Source organism: Erpetoichthys calabaricus, chromosome 1 (genome assembly GCF_900747795.2).
Source record: "Erpetoichthys calabaricus chromosome 1, fErpCal1.3, whole genome shotgun sequence".
Classification (NCBI taxonomy): domain Eukaryota; kingdom Metazoa; phylum Chordata; class Cladistia; order Polypteriformes; family Polypteridae; genus Erpetoichthys; species Erpetoichthys calabaricus.
Window position 1 is genome coordinate 102913295 of NC_041394.2, and position 16636 is coordinate 102929930.

Sequence of the window (16636 nt, forward strand, 5' to 3'; positions counted from 1 at the left end):
TGGATTCTCCATAATTGATAGGAGCCTGCTAAGCGCCCGTTGCTCTGCCACAGATTTCAAACTGTCCAGCTCCATGCCAACAATAGAGCCTGCCTTCCTCACCAGTTTGTCCAGGCGTGAGGCGTCCTTCTTCTTAATGCTGCCTCCCCAGCACACCACCGCGTAGAAGAGGGCGCTCGCCACAACCGTCTGATAGAACATCTGCAGCATCTTATTGCAGATGTTGAAGAACGCCAGCCTTTTAAGGAAGTATAACCGGCTCTGTCCTTTCTTACACAGAGCATCAGTATTGGCAGTCCAGTCCAATTTATCATCCAGCTGCACTCCCAGGTATTTATAGGTCTGCACCATCTGCACACAGTCACCTCTGATGATCACGGGGTCCATGAGGGGTCTGGGCCTCCTAAAATCCACCACCAGCTCCTTGGTTTTGCTGGTGTTCAGTTGTAGGTGGTTTGAGTTGCACCATTTAACAAAGTCTTTGATTAGGTCCCTATACTCCTCCTCCTGTCCACTCCTGATGCAGCCCATGATAGCAGTGTCGTCAGCGAACTTTTGCACGTGGCAGGACTCCGAATTGTATTGGAAGTCCGATGTATATAGGCTGAACAGGACCGGAGAAAGTACAGTCCCCTGTGGCGCTCCTGTGTTGCTGACCACAATGTCAGACGTGCAGTTCCCAAGACGCACATACTGAGGTCTGTCTTTAAGACAGTCCACGATCCATGCCACCAGGTATGAATCTACTCCCATCTCTGTCAGCTTGTCCCTAAGAAGCAGAGGTTGGATTGTGTTAAAGGCGCTAGAGAAGTCTAGAAACATAATTCTTACAGCACCACTGCCTCTGTCCAAGTGGGAGAGGGATCGGTGTAGTATATAGATGATGGCATCCTCCGCTCCCACCTTCTCCTGATATGCAAACTGCAGAGGGTCGAGGGCGTGTTGAACCTGTGGCCTCAGGTGGTGAAGCAGAAGGTTACAAACGTATATAAATGTAATTACTGTAATTATTTTTAATTACTGTAAATACTGTATTATTATTATTATTACGAATTTTATAAATATGCTCACATTTTTGATTTTCACAAATATTTATTCAACGCTTCTGCTGTGTAATAATTTCTAGAACTCAGGTGCAAATAAGGTCTTCACTGTCGGTGCGATGCTATAAAGTTCACCTGATGCCACACTGGATTCTCCTAGGTAGTCATGTTACCTCCTTGAAGATGGCATTAAAGGGGCTCGCCGTGGTTATTAATGGGTAAGCTCCGTGATTGACCAGTGTCCTGAGCAGTAATGGACCAGCGGAGAATGGACGGTTTAGTCTGTGCTAAATTCTTTATTATTTTTTTTTTCCTTTACTGACGTTCCACCAATATGGTCTACGTAGCAGGTGTTGAAAGAAAGAAAGAAAGAAAGCACGTGAAGGTAACACGACGCCGGAGGGGGCAAGGTTTCTTCTGCCTTACGCCCGATCCACCCTTTGTAGTCACGGTTACGACATATTGACTGAGGTGGGCGTGGCTTGATTCATAAGCAGCGTATTCACGCAGTGTTCACGAGTTGTTTGCGTGAAGATGGGGGGGAAGAAAGGCGAAGAAAGAAATCGCGCCACTTTGAGTAATAATGAAGTACCGGGGCATGGGAAATTAAAATTGCCGAAAGGTCGTGAATATGCTGTGTCGTTTTAATTAAACGACGCAAAGGGGGACAATTATTTGGCTTCGTGCTTTGTTAAGCGCGCAGCCGTCTACCCGCATCCCGAGGGAACAAAAGAAAGAAAAGAGCAAGTATGGGGGGCGTTTGGCGCCTTCTAAACACCCAGACGTTTAATGTACGCCGAAATAATATATCTGTTAGGGCGAACTGCTTTATCGTTTATGTCGAGGAGCTTGTGACGAAAAAAACGTCAGTGTCAGAAATGCAATGAAAGCTTTCAAACAACGGCCGTATGATTCGATGAACTTCTAGAAAAGTGTAATTGTGGAATGGGTTTCGAAGCCCTCCGTAATGTCATCTTTTCCCAAAAACGTCGCAGCTGGATCATTCAGTACAGCCCTACCTATGGAGAATAAGTTTGTTCTTTGCTGTATGCGTTATGGGTGCTTGAAAGCCCTCGTGATTATTTCATTGACGATGCTATGCCAGCACACCACCGGCTAGTGCTTTGTATACAAAACAAGGAGTTGTGGTTACTCTCCTCTACGTTTAGTTGTATGCTTAAAACGTGAATGTATCCAAACGTAGAATTGCTACTTCGATTTTAAAGCAATTCGAGTGCATCTGTTTTCACTTCGGGGCAAATCGGCGAAATAATGTTTAGCTGGGGATTTTCTTCAGACGTACTTTCACTTTAAATGCTTAAAATTGTAAACGTCTCTCCGTGATATAATTCAACTTGAAGCAATATGTTTGGGTTGTTCCTTCCTGTATGTATGAAAAAGAAAAACTATGTATGCTGTACATATAGCATTTAAATGTTTTTGAATTGTTTCTTATACAAACGAATTAAGTATTTAATTTTTATACAGTGTCAGGGTGTGGCAAATTGGTTTTAAATAAGTAATACTTGTTTAAATTTAGGGGGCGTGCTTCTTTCTTCTGTCATAATTTAGTTCGGCGGTCTGGATGGGGGTGGTCTAGAATGTAATACTATGTTGCGATTGGCTGATAGGAGAAGCCCAGCCTCTGCTGAGCTCTATTAAAGCGCTTTACTGCGAGTATTGGATTAATGGAGGATTGTTAATTGGAGAAGAGGAAATTGCCTTGCATCGTTTCGCCTAGGCTAATTTATTTAAATAAGGCGTACTTTATTAACGGACGGCGTTTATTTTGCATTGTTTTTTTAATATACATTCATTACTCACGAGTAGTGTACGTTATACATCTGATTGCATTTCTTTGATTAACGAAGTCGCAGTTGGAGATTCACAGGAAGAGGCCTGAGAGCGCGCGCGCGCCCAACCCGCCCGGCGAACACGGAATCCACGCGGCCGCGGGAAGACAGCGTGACCAGCTATTAGTTATCCTCTTCGGACTGGTTTTGACAGTCGGAAATTTTTCGGAGTAATTGGTGAGTTTATTTTGCTCTTGTATATTTGAGAACCGTTTTCTGTCTAATCGCATGCGGTGACAGTGAAAGAAAGGTTGTTGTCAGTGAAGGTAGATTCTGAAGTAATACTTTGATTCTATTGTTACTTATACAGTTGTGAATTTATAAACTCTTTTACATGTGTAAAGATGCATCTTAATTATACAATGTGTCGTTATCGGTTTCCGGCACTGTGTAATGATGAACTTGACACGTGTTTCACTGTGATCCGAACTGTAATACTTACTAAGAAATTTTAATGTACTTGATTAACGGAAGAAAAATTCATACCATGGGGGTGGAAAAAAGCTTTTTGAAAGTCGGTATACATTTTTGGTTTGGTATACATTTTTGGTTTATTGTTGAATCACTATTTTATGTTGTGGTTCTTGTAACGAGTATCCAAAAGTGGCGTGTCTCTAAGGTGTTTTTATTTTTTTTTATTTTTTTTTTTTTTGCGGAGGAATCCCGTTCATGAATGGGTTAAAAGTCCTTTATTTTTACATAAATATACACGTTTATTGATTACTGTTTAAAACGTTAACACAAACCTGTCTCGTAAAATGGCCTCACTTCCTGTCATGTGCACCCATTCAGATTTTCCAAGCCGGTGACACGTTTAATATGGTATTTGGATTTATATAATGTTCCTTATTAATCTGTTCCATATAGATTTTGTTGTCCATTCGGATATCCGGTACATTTGCTTTGCTGGGTATTTTATTGTGTCGGCCGCACCCCAGCTGACTATGAGCTGTCCTTTGAAGAAAGCCACAATTAAGAAGACCGATTACGAGCCTGCTTTTGTTCGATAATAATCGACCAGGACAATAATCCGTATAATATGAAATGTATAAAGTCAGTCCTATTGTTACTTGTAGTATAATATAGTTGTAGTGGATATAAATGTGATGTTCGACAGCTGCATTCTTTGCCGCAAATCCTCCGATCGCATATTGTCTAGTGTTATGACTGAACTACAGTATTGCGTACTAATAAAGTGAAACTACGAGTGAATTTTGGGGGCTTTCAGTTTGTGCGGCTAGCGAAATTTTCCCAAGCGGCTCTTCGGATTCTTGCGAATGTCACTGCGAGACTGAAATATGGAACACATGGTCAAGGGCAATTGAGGCACACTTCTTGCCCGTGTTACTGTTCATTTTTGGGAAAACAGTTTTTTTTGATCAAGATAAATCCACCGTTTGCGTATATACGGAATTCGTGTCTTGGGGTTATTTTGCCCTTTTCGTTTGATAGGCGATTGATATTTTACATATTGCGGCAGACTATCTTTTGTAACTAACGTGAGGAGTGGTGTCTGCATCACGTTATCCTCGCACACTCGTCCGTTTTCTGCCTCCTTATCCTATCTAGTCCAGTAAACATTCGATTGCGTTTACTTTTAATGTGGGATCGGTGAATGCGGTAAAGTAGTCCATAGGACCTAGGCCATAGGTGGTAGCCCGGAGGAGAGATGATCGTGGTTCCGTCAGTAGAACTGGTCTTCAGTGCAGATCTGCAAGCTGGTTGGTTGGATTTCGTAATCGTGATTACCCAAGCTGCATAGTATTATTAGCTGCTCTAGCGCGCGGCGATTAAATAATGAATAACTTGGTGTGAAAACTGTGTGTTCAGATACTGCCTTTGTCTTCCGAATGATAGTAAACAGAGGTTACGGACAAGAAAATGGTTCGGAATATTTTTAGGACAGTTGCTTTTGTTTCACGGAAGCTTGTCGTTTCAAAGTTCATATTTTGATTTCAAACTGGAATTCAGCTTGTTAATATTGATTAGCAAAAATAAAATATTTTTAGATCGCGAATTTTTAAGGCGTTTCTTCCATGTGAACTATACGGATGATGTATTCTAAAATGATTGGCGGCAGCTATTGATCTTGGGCGCGAACGTCATCTTTCCGGAGTTAAGTAGACGTTGGGGTTGAGCGGGAAGTCCGTAAGTTTGTTTTAGAATTTGAAATGGATTTGTGAATCACGAATACACTTCCTTTCACTACAGGTTTAAAAATATATATTTTTTCTTTATAAACTATAAAATTCACCTTTGCAACCAACTACATTCAGTAAGTAGAGCCATCAGTAAATTCTTTGGCCTTTTAATAATCGCAATATACAAGAAATGATTATTTTGTATACGTGTATTGGGTTTGCAATACTTGGGTTTGACACTTTGTTCCGAAAATGTTTTTTTATTGCTGGGCATTAAAGCAGAATAATCGAGTTATACGCATTCTATTAGTTCATGATTGAACGTATTTGTTTTAACTCAGCGCGAGTATGTCGTTTCTTGCATCTGAAGGGTACTGTGAGACTAGCTAGCCCGTGTGTGTGCGCTTGACAGAGTACAACACCTAGTAGTGTGGTTGTTGTACTGTACATCTTAAGTTTGGCAGTTCTGGCCTTTCTGTGTAAGACCGTGAATCTAAGTAACCCAGGGATTCAATTTATAAACAAACATGGAAAACGTGTACAATTGTGCACATAGACGGTGGTATGCTCTTTTTTGAAAGTGCCATCTATAAGAATTTAATTCACTTCAAATAAGTACTCGCTTGGTGATCAAGACTATTTCAGCAGGTAAAGTTGTTATACCAGAAAAGCAGTCCATTGACTATATAGGGGTTGAATGGTGGAGGGTATTTAAGTTAAACAAGTAGTTTTTCTAAGTGTAGCATATGCAAGTCGTTAGTCTTAGTGCTAGCTGTGTGTTGATACTGGTGGTGTTTTTTAATTTTATATACTGTGTGTGTGTGTGTATGTATGTATGTATGTATGTATATATATATGTATATGTGTGTGTGTGTATGTGTGTGTGTATATGTATATATATATATATATATATAACACAGCCATATCTGTTGCAAGTTTGGCATAATGCCTGAAAACCTATGGAGCATTTCACTACTTTTATTAATGAAAGCTGTTTGTTTTGTTTCTTTAGGATGAAGTACATTTCATCTCCAGTGTGTGCTGCACAATGGATATCTTCATCTGCCTAAAGCCCAAGAGCCAAACGAACACTGAAAAAACTAGTATACGCAGTGGATAGCAGTGAGCCCCCTCTCCTTTCCCCCCATGTGTATTTAAATTGCCATTCAATTTTAAATACATATCTCTTTGAAAGTTTACATATTTAATTTTTTATATAGAAAACAAAATATTTATTTTGAATCCCAACTTCATACCTCATTTTTCTTTATTTTTATAGCTTATTTTTTTAAAAGTTAAATTAATAGTGATCCACTAAGATTGTGAAAATGGAAAGTACTACAGCATTTGTCAGTGTAGTGACCAGTTCTTTTGCAGCTGTTGCTGAGGGATCCCTCTCGAGTTATCTTTGGCTGATAGTTGTTGGTTTCATCATTGCTTTCGTCCTCGCTTTTTCTGTTGGGGCTAATGATGTTGCAAATTCATTTGGCACTGCGGTGGGCTCTGGAGTGGTAACTCTGCGACAGGCTTGCATTTTGGCAACAATTTTTGAAACCCTCGGCTCTGTGATGCTGGGCGCTAAAGTGAGTGAAACAATCCGGAAAGGCATTATTGATGTTACCATGTACAACGAAACTCAACACATTCTCATGGCTGGCTCTGTCAGTGCTATGTTTGGTAAGTGTGTGGTTTGTTTTTGGTTTCTCCATATTGGATAAGTTGTTTTTTCAAAAGACACAGCTCGCAGCCTAAAATTTTGTTCATAATTTGAACTGGTAACCATTTGGATGCTTCCTATTTATTCTTTGTATCTGTTACTCTATGGCTACTCAACCATTATATTCTAAGAATTCTAGTATCACTTAATGTAAATTCTCAAAATCAATTGCATATTACAAGTATTGTGTTGCATGGTGCCCAAAACATTTGCATTGTAGGTGTAACAGGCAATGCTGACTTATTTGGCTATTGTAAGTATGAATATGAGTAGACCCTGTGGTGAGGAGTTACCCTGTCCACACTGGTACTCCGCCTTGCAAGTTGTACAAGTACATTTTTCCCTTAAGGAGCTTTATTTAATGAAGCATATATAGTAATGTTTAGTTACAAAGAACAAAAGCAGCAATTTGTTTTCCATGTTATAAACCTAAATATTGATCTAATTCTAGTCTTTGTCTGCAGGTTCAGCAGTTTGGCAGCTTATGGCTTCTTTCTTGAAGCTTCCCATTTCTGGAACCCATTGCATTGTAGGAGCAACTATTGGTTTCTCATTAGTGGCCAAAGGACAGCAGGGTGTGAAATGGCTGGAGCTACTTAAAATTGGTTAGTTTTAATTTCTCCTGTGTTTTTTTTTTTTTTTTTTTTTTTTTAGCATACTGATGGCTGGCTTGTTTTATGGAGAATTTCATTTAATTTATGCTTTCTTTCTACCCCATTCTAGTTGGCTCTTGGTTTATTTCTCCACTTCTGTCTGGAATAATGTCTGCTGTTCTGTTTTTCTTTGTTCAAAGGTTTATTTTACGTAAGGTAAGCTATTAGCCGTATCTTTTTTTTTTTTTTTTTTTTTTTTTTTTTTCTTCTTTAAATCGGTGATCAGTCAAGTAAAATGACACCTTTTTATTGGCTAACTAAAAAAAGATTGCAATATGGAAGCTTTTGAGGGAAAGTAATGTACTGTTGACAGATTGTGGGTTAACATTGTTTCTCCAAGGTCCTAGTTTAAAATTCCTTTTCTGTCCCTGACTACAGTGTTTTGGTGTTTTATTATTATTATTTATTTTTTATTATTTTTTTTTTCTTCTATGTCAATGTAGGGGTTTTTCTTTTAATGTGCCTGTTAGGATAACTTGGGATTCTATATTGACCCTTTTTAGAGAGTGTGGGTGGATGCTGTTGCAATGCATTAAGCAAGTGTGATAATTGATAAATGGATCTCTCGGCCCCGGTGGTCATTTCTGTGAAACAATCTGTCCCCCTTCCCATTTGCTTTGGTGCTTGCATTTTGAGTTCCAGAAAACTGGTAGGATTATTGGAATGCAATACCTTTAGAAAAACCTGGACTTCTAATATTTAAAATGGTAAACCTCCACTGCCTTTAAAAGTTCATATTTTAGATTGTTGTAGCTATTTTGTTTTTTTTTTTGTTTTTTTGCATTAGATGCTAGCCTTTTGTATAGAGGCTGGGGCTTTTTAATGTGTATTAATAGTAACCGTGGAATATTTAGAATTTTGTCAATTATCAAAACAAAAGTAGATATTGATAGCTCTGAAAATATGCTTTTAGAATATGATGAGACCATCAATTGTCTTTTAGTGTTGGTTGCAATAGATAGTGAGGGTTGGCTTCTGAAATTAAATAAGCTGCAAGTTTGGTATGATTTTGTAAGTATGAAAGTAAACTATTTTGGATGGTTCTCATAAATGTATTTGTTTGTTCATAGGCTGATCCCATTCCCAATGGTCTTAGAGCTCTTCCTGTCTTCTATGCCTGCACTATTGGTGTGAATCTGTTTTCCATCATGTATACTGGTGCCCCATGTAAGTATGAAAGTAAAGTCTTGTACAATAAAGATCACCTTTTGTTAATGTAATTGTTAAATACTCCAGTTTATTCCTCATGGTGGTTTTATTTGAATTTAATTGAATTTGCTTCCAATAAATTATAGGACTCTTAAACCAAATTAAATCCCACCCCCCAGACTTTTTTTTTATATATATATATATATATATATATAATATATATATATATTGGGGGGGGGGGTGTTTTCCAGTCTGTCAGCCTCCAGATGTCACTGGTATGTTATCACTCCTCAAACAGGCAGTTAGTGTCTTTTGCATTGTGCCTGTTGATTTAGATTGCATCTCTAGTCTATTCTATAACACATGCCTAACCAATAGTTGTGAAGCACTTAGCCAAAAAGAGGCGTTTCTGACTTTGTGGTTAGTGTAGTTTTGTATTTTTATGGGTCACTTGTACCTTTTGTTGTAGCTGGGTAGTTCAGTTATTTTGTTACTGTTGATCACTTCCAGGCCTTTGGTAGTGGTAATTATGTAGCTTTTGTGTGTATTCTTTTTAGAACTGTTATTGCAATACGTGTTCCACGATAACTTTAACAGTTTTATAGTGAGGTACTTTTTTTACTTTGTCATATGTACCACTGCCTCTTTTTTTAATTAGGAAAACATATGTGTTGATGTTTAAAGGCTTTGCACTTGATTTGACAAAATGCCACACCCCAGATTACCAAAACACTTAACAGTGGTGTCATATGATAGATGCAGATTTGATCAAATGCTGTACTAAACAAGCTGTTTTGGCAACACACCAGCCTTTTCTCCGGTGCTGTGCAAATGCTGTGGGAACTGAGTGGCGTGTGTGTTTTTGTTAATGATTGCAGATGCTCTTTTTTCTAGAGCTTTGCTGATGTTTATCTTTTTAAAATACCTTTTAGGTTATACCAAGTTCAGTGTAGGCTGCTGGGTTTATTTAAATTTTTTTAGAAACTGGAGTATGTGCCTGAAAGACTTTTTTTGTTTCTCTTCACTAGTGTTGGGTTATGAAAAGAATCCTTTGTGGGGCATTGTGCTGATCACTGTAGCTTGTTCCTTTATTACTGGCCTTATCGTCTGGTTTATTGTCTGCCCTCGACTGAAAAGGAAAATTGACCGTAAGTATTGACTTTTTCAAACCTAAAAGGTATCAAATGTGCTTGGTTGTGTGTAATTCAGTAACAATTTTTCAGTGAATTCCTTAAAAGTCAAATGGAAAATTTATTAACCCCAAATAAATTGAAATTGCCACTTCGTCTGTGCAACCAAATTAAGTGCTACCTTTCCTAGCTGTGATCCTGAGCATTACTTACTATTATACATGTTTAAAGGAGGATTTTTTAATTAAATATGTAAACCTAATCCATTAGAATGATTTCAATCTACTTGATTCTGTAGTCCATATTAGGGCAGTAAGCAAATGAAGTGTTGCAAATGGTGGTTCTTCACTCATTTAAACGTGATAAAAGAAACAACTATTGGTACTAAAATCTCCATGGCATATTGCAAGATAGTCGTAGGGATTTCCCTCGCCCCCAGTCATAATTGTGAAGGGACACCTAGTAGATATCAATAATTCAATACCTGGTATGTAATCTTCTAGGTGAAACATAATGACATTGTCCATGACCTTCAACAGACGTTGCAAACTCCGGTCAACATCCACACCCCACCATGACAGCAGCAGATTTTGGAATATTGTATGACTGTTTAATGTAGACTGGTTACCACAATGGACCACCCTTTGTATTATATGAATAGCATGATATGTATCTCAGTTTTGAGGTGACAAATCTGTAACAATCTTGTAAATGGTCAGACTGCAAATCACTTAAGGTGACCGCTCCAGTGACTTTGGAGGGATGAAATTTTAGCAGTTGCAGATTTTAAATTTCACATGCGTTCTGTCTGAAACTTGCTGCTAGTAGTTTTAGACCACCAGCTGATGTTGCCTTTTAGGCCATAACACCACTTTCCTCCACTTCAGGTTTGTGTTCAACGTTTTCTACTAATGCAGTCTGGTTTTAGATTTGTTTTTGAATAACTGCAACAGACACTGACTTTTCATGATGTATTTTCATTACATCTGCGTCATAGGAGAACTTAAGCCTCAGAACTTCTCTACTACTTTATGTTGATCAATTCTAAAACCTGAAGGTTAAGTTTAGCCATGCATGTATTACAAGAAATTTGTAATAAGTCTGTTGTAAAGGTTTTAATTGTTAATTTTTACTAAGATAAAAATAGAAATTAAGGAGGAATTTAAAAATTACTTTTGGGTGTTTGCAGGAGAGATGAAATCCAGTCCTTCTGAAAGTCCTCTAATGGAGAAAAAGAATGCTATGCATTGTCCAATATTGAAAGAGGTTAAGGAGCCTCTTGCCAACTGTGTGTCTGCTGAAACTAAGCTCCCAATACCAGATAGCCAAAGTCCTATTAATCACTCAAAACAAGCATCTGAAGAGCGTTCTGTTACTTTTAATATTGGACATCTGGATTCTGATGAGAAGGATACCAACCAGTGTATTGATGAGAAAGGTGCCAATCTTGATTCTGTGGGTAATGGTAAGTACTTCTGTGGTAGCCTACAAGAGTATTTAGCTGCTTAAGAATGGGTTGTACCTCAGTTACATTGTATAGTTTTTTTTTTTCTGTATATACAGTAGAAGGGACTTGTGTCTGCCTTTCCTAGCCTTTACCAATTTAAAATCTAACTTTTCAATAAAGCTAAATTCCAAATATTTATTGGAAACATTTTTAAAAAACATATCCATAAAGCCTTATTTGTGTATTTTCCAGAATTATTCTAGGTTTACTTCTTTCTGAGCTGCATGTTTTTATGGTGTTGCTCCTCTGTTTAGTTTTTGTTGGTTTTTAGCCATTTTAAAATTCAGTGGTTTTAATATCCAAAGTGTTTTATTTTCAGGGACCATGAACAGTGGACATGTGCAATTTAGTAATGTCACCAGCCACATTCCTAGCAATGGCTACAGTCAGTATCACACTGTGCACAAAGATTCTGGCCTTTACAAAGATCTGTTACATAAACTTCACTTGGCAAAAGTGGGAGATTGTATGGGAGAGTCTGGCGATCGACCCATGAGGCGAAACAACAGCTACACTTCATATACTATGGCCATCTGTGGCATGCCTCTGGATCACTTTAAATCTAAGGAGTGTGACGGAAAGGCAAGTGCTGGTGAAGAAGGAGAAAAGGACAAGGCAGGGTTTCATGGTTCAGATCACAGTAAGAAGAGAGTTCGCATGGACAGTTATACCAGCTACTGCAATGCAGTTGCAGAGTCAAATATAACTCCAGAGCTCCATGAAAATGAAGTGACCGTGGAAATGGGCATGGGTGATCGGAAAAGTAGTGATGGGTCCATTGAAGATTGCTGTGAGAAGGACAAACCTGAAGTGTCGCTGCTCTTCCAGTTTCTTCAGATTCTAACCGCTTGCTTTGGATCCTTTGCGCATGGTGGCAACGATGTTAGGTATGTATCCTCTTGCAAAATTCCATTTGTGTATTTGGATGTGTTGTGCTGCATTTAATGAAGATGAGCTGTTTTTAAGGAAATTTTTATCTCCACAATTACTGGATCTTAAATTCTGCAGTGGCAGTTTAATTTTCATTGTGCTTAGTAACAAGCAGAAATGGCACTAAAATAACAATTGCCATTTGAATATTTTACTACAGCAAATAAAAGCACATTTAAAAGTTCTAAATATGAGTTGATTTGGACATCACCAGCAGAAATGTAGTTCTTTAAAAATGTTATGCAATTTATTTGTCCTTGCATTTCAAATCACTTATTAGAGTAGATTGTATTCTACTAGAAATCATCCAAGATCTGAGATTATTCTGTGTTTTGAACTTTTTGGTTTTTTTTTTCGTTGTTCTCTTCATAGCAATGCTATTGGCCCATTGGTTGCTTTGTGGTTGATCTATGAAACTGGAATGGTTGCTTCTAAAGCCCCCACTCCTATCTGGCTGCTACTTTATGGTGGTGTGGGTATCTGTGCTGGCCTCTGGGTTTGGGGGAGAAGAGTAATCCAAACCATGGGAAAAGACCTTACACCAATCACTCCTTCCAGGTAGGAAACTTTCTGTTCCTGCACTTTTTTGTTTGTACATTTTATGTGATTCCCAAACGGTTCCCTAAAACGTTGAAGTAGAGCTGTAGTTTGGATAGTTATTTGGTTTTATATGGTAAAGGAAGTGGTAGCTAGGCTGCTGCAAGTCTTGATGTAATAACTGGTTTGAAGCACCTTTTTTTTTTCCTGACAAGTGTGAAGTTTTACAGTTTGTGACGTTTAGCAAAAGTAAGCTATGTTGTGTGAAGCATTGTATTTCTTTTACAGGCTTACGAGAGATGTTCTTGGTGGTTGCATTGTAACTTGGTTTGAGTTAGGGTCTTGTTAACGTTTTATAGTTGAGGCAATGCCACAGTCTAAATCTTAGTGTTTTAATAGTGGAACTTGTAGCAATCTTAGGTACAGTTGAAATAAAGCTCCACTTAAGTTCAGAATACAATAATGGGGAAAAATCTGATTAGCATTTTTCCACTACAGATTTTAACCAGATTTTATGTATGAAAAATATTTTCTTAATGCAATATGAAGCCCCAGAGGGGGTGTGAAAGAGGCCTACCTGATGTTAAACTGACAGAGTGGCGACATACATACTTGAAGATGTATTTTACTACTTTCATCATGCATTGAAATGGAGATGTACCAAGCACTTGTCCAGGTTTTCTGAGTATATCCTTTAAATGTGATGAAGTATATGCACCATTATGCAGATTCGTATTTAAAAAAAACCTTGCTGTTAAATCTGTCATACTGCAATACAGTGTAAAGAACTCAATACAAAATAAAATTTCAAGCATTTTAAAGAGTGAATAGAAAAATGAACGTGCTCCCTTTTTAATAAGTTAGACATTAAACTGTTAAGTTTGCACTTTTGAGCATAAAAATTTGACTTTTTTTTTTTTTACATAACTAGGCAACAATTAAGACCCAAATATACGCATGCTTCTACTAATGCCTCAAATATGCTTGGAAACGGACTGCACACGCAGAGGTGTTGTACTAAGCTTATGTTGAGGTTTCTATATCTATAAAGTGTTGCAGGAGTATGACCCAGGGCAAGGTTTTAAATTAAGAAATAGGCCAGGAAGCTGTTCAAGTCAAAAATTTGGCATTTGTTTTGAGTTATTGATCAATTGCATTTACTTTGAATTCAATATAGTAAAGCGGGAAATTATTTATTTGGATGTGATGAAACTTTGAAGTGTACAAAACTACAACAGGCAGTACTGGGCTCTGGATGAATCTGCCAACGTGCACCAGAATTTTGAAGGGAGGTGCCTCCCCAACAGATTCACCAACCTTCTTGCATAGTCTGCATGCTGTGCACACTCTTTGCTAATTGGCATGTAGTTAGCACTTAAATGAGCTGCTCCCCATTTTGCTAAAGATGTTGTCATTTAGTTTACCGTCTCTGGGTAGCAGCAGATGTTCAAGTCCTCTCTATAAAAAGTTGCATTTCCTGCACTTGTTACATATCGGAGATAAAGCAAATAACACTTGCCCTTGTTCTAGTGAGACTATAAATGTTGGTTTGTTTTGACAGAATAATCAAATATGCAGTTGGACTATAAAGTTTATCATGACTTTTTTTCCCCCCTCTTCTTTCCCCAGTGGTTTCAGTATTGAACTGGCATCTGCTTTGACAGTAGTAATTGCATCAAACATTGGTCTTCCTATCAGCACAACTCACTGTAAGGTATGCATTAGAGTTTTGTCCTCTGGGCTGGGCTAGTGAAGTGTCTTCTGGTTTTGTACAGTGCTTGTACTGTATGTGTTTCTATTTAAATGAGACCTTCATTTATCTGTTTTTTGTTACATTTAGGTTGGCTCTGTGGTGTCTGTTGGCTGGCTACGTTCCAGGAAAGCTGTCGATTGGCGCTTGTTTCGCAATATTTTCATGGCATGGTTTGTCACTGTACCCATTTCTGGGTTGATCAGTGCAGCAATCATGGCTCTATTTAAGTATGCTATTTTCATGACATGAATGTTGCCAAGTTGATCTCCTCTGTAACATCTCTAGCTTTGTACCCATGGGAGTTGTAAAGTGGACAGGAGAACATCCAAGGTGGTTATTTTGTCTGCTAGCATCTTCCTTGGGTTTTGCCAGTTTAGAGTCTTTGCATTGTCATCAAGGTTCTTATGTAATTTCTGTATGAATAATGTCACTTAAACTCTGTAATTATGTAAATAGTGCGCGTGTGTGTGGGTTCTCCCCATCTCTAAAATTTTTTTGTCATGCTTATGGAAGGTATGTAGTAATACCAGAGTATTGCCAGTCATCTTCATTGTAGCTAAGGGACTGGTCCAGACAGTATGCCTTAATATGTTCATAGAAGAAGATGGGCTGTGTGGGCTCATTAGTCACAAGGTAGAACTGTGTAACTTTTCAGTTGCATTTTTACTATCAGTTTGTAACCTTGTTTAGAAGAAAGCTTTACCTAGTAATTTTTTTTTTCTTAAACACACAAATGCTCTGAAAATCCAAAGGGTGGATATGTACTTGTGTAATCTGTGTGAAGACTTTTTTTTTTTTTTTTTTCCTCTCTCTCTCTCTGTTGGACCAATTAAAATCCCTGTATTCTCGTGAAATTTGACTGTGTTTTAGATGCTGTGTAAAGTACCAAAGAACAACTGCAGTATTCTACATTGTCTTCCAAAGTATTAGGTAAATGTGTTTAAAAAATAAAAAAAAAAAAAAAAAATGAATCCTTATCTCCCATCCTTGCTTGCATATGCATACTGTCAGTGTGTGGCTTATTTTATACACTGAACCAGTTAGTGGTTACTTAATTACTGATCACCTCTCCAAGACTCCCCTGAGATCAGAATCTTAGCAGTGGCATTCTTGCATGTGTTTTTACACACCCCACCCCCATCAACAGCTTTTAGGGGGTGGAAAGAGTGAAACGGCTTAAGGATTTATTAAAGGAACACGGAAAGCGCATCAGATCTCAATTGGGGGGGGGGGGGGGGGGAGAGATCATGCTGGATATCTACACTGATACAGACTGAGTAATGTGTAAGGATTGGAAGGATGCCTCATCATTTGATGGAAATGAATATTATCAACCTACAGAGGGCTGAATTCAAAGACATCCTGAAAATCAAAGTGAAAAAATGAGGCGTCAAGCTAGTCCAATTTGCCAAAATTTCATTGCAGCAACTCAAAATCGTACTCTGTAGTTTGTATGGCCCCCATGTGCTTGTATACCGGGGTATGCTTCTAATGAGACGACGGATGGTGTCCTGGGGGACCAGGGGATCACGGAGCTGCTGGACATTTGTACATGTGCAGTGTGCTATTCAAAAGCTGATCGATCCTGAAAGAATCTGCAAGGAATCGCTCTACTGTTGACCTGACTGACTTTGGATTGTGTATTTCACCATTCCAAGATGTACCACACAAACACATATGGTATTCGCATTATTTTTATTTGCAAATTTATGATACTTCTGACTTTGTACTTTTTAGAGTTTTGCATTTTTTTTACAGTAGAAAGATTTAAAATGTAATTGTACAAGCCCCCCCCCCCCCCCAAGAAAAAATGTAACTAAGGGGGTTGAGGGTACTCAGCAAGAGAATTGCATTTTATAATCCATTTCTAACTACTCAAAAGCATTTTACTTAAAACAGTAGAGAGCACCCAGATGGATGCTGTAACGGCAGCCATTTATGCACGAGCGCGCTCCACCATACATTAGGTAGTGAAGAGAGTAACCAGTTAGAGTTGAGATGATTAGGAGGCCAGAATGGATGAGGCCATGATGGGCCATTTAGCCACTTTTATGACCACTGAGCGTCGGTTCCTTGATTTTTACACCTTCAAAGGAAAGCATAATATTTTCAGCATGGTGTGCTCTTTATGCAATATATAGTATTCAATATGCCTTGGCATGGTAATTCAGTTTAACCAAGACCATCCAAAAGCTATCCAGGGCAAGACCAGAGTTGTGGGTG

At 38.3% G+C, this 16636-nt stretch overlaps 1 protein-coding gene across 1 annotated transcript; it reads left to right on the forward strand.

The window, feature by feature from the left end:
* The first annotated feature begins 2478 nt into the window (after nt 1–2478).
* slc20a1b (solute carrier family 20 member 1b) lies at nt 2479–15267 on the forward strand. Its single transcript, XM_028804505.2, has 11 exons — nt 2479–3073; nt 6050–6714; nt 7219–7359; nt 7478–7563; nt 8478–8574; nt 9585–9704; nt 10876–11151; nt 11513–12080; nt 12496–12681; nt 14290–14374; nt 14501–15267. The coding sequence occupies exons 2-11, from the start codon at nt 6366–6368 to the stop codon at nt 14660–14662; spliced, it is 2070 nt and encodes a 689-aa protein (XP_028660338.1). The 5' UTR covers nt 2479–3073; nt 6050–6365; the 3' UTR covers nt 14663–15267.
* Nucleotides 15268–16636: the final 1369 nt, after the last annotated feature.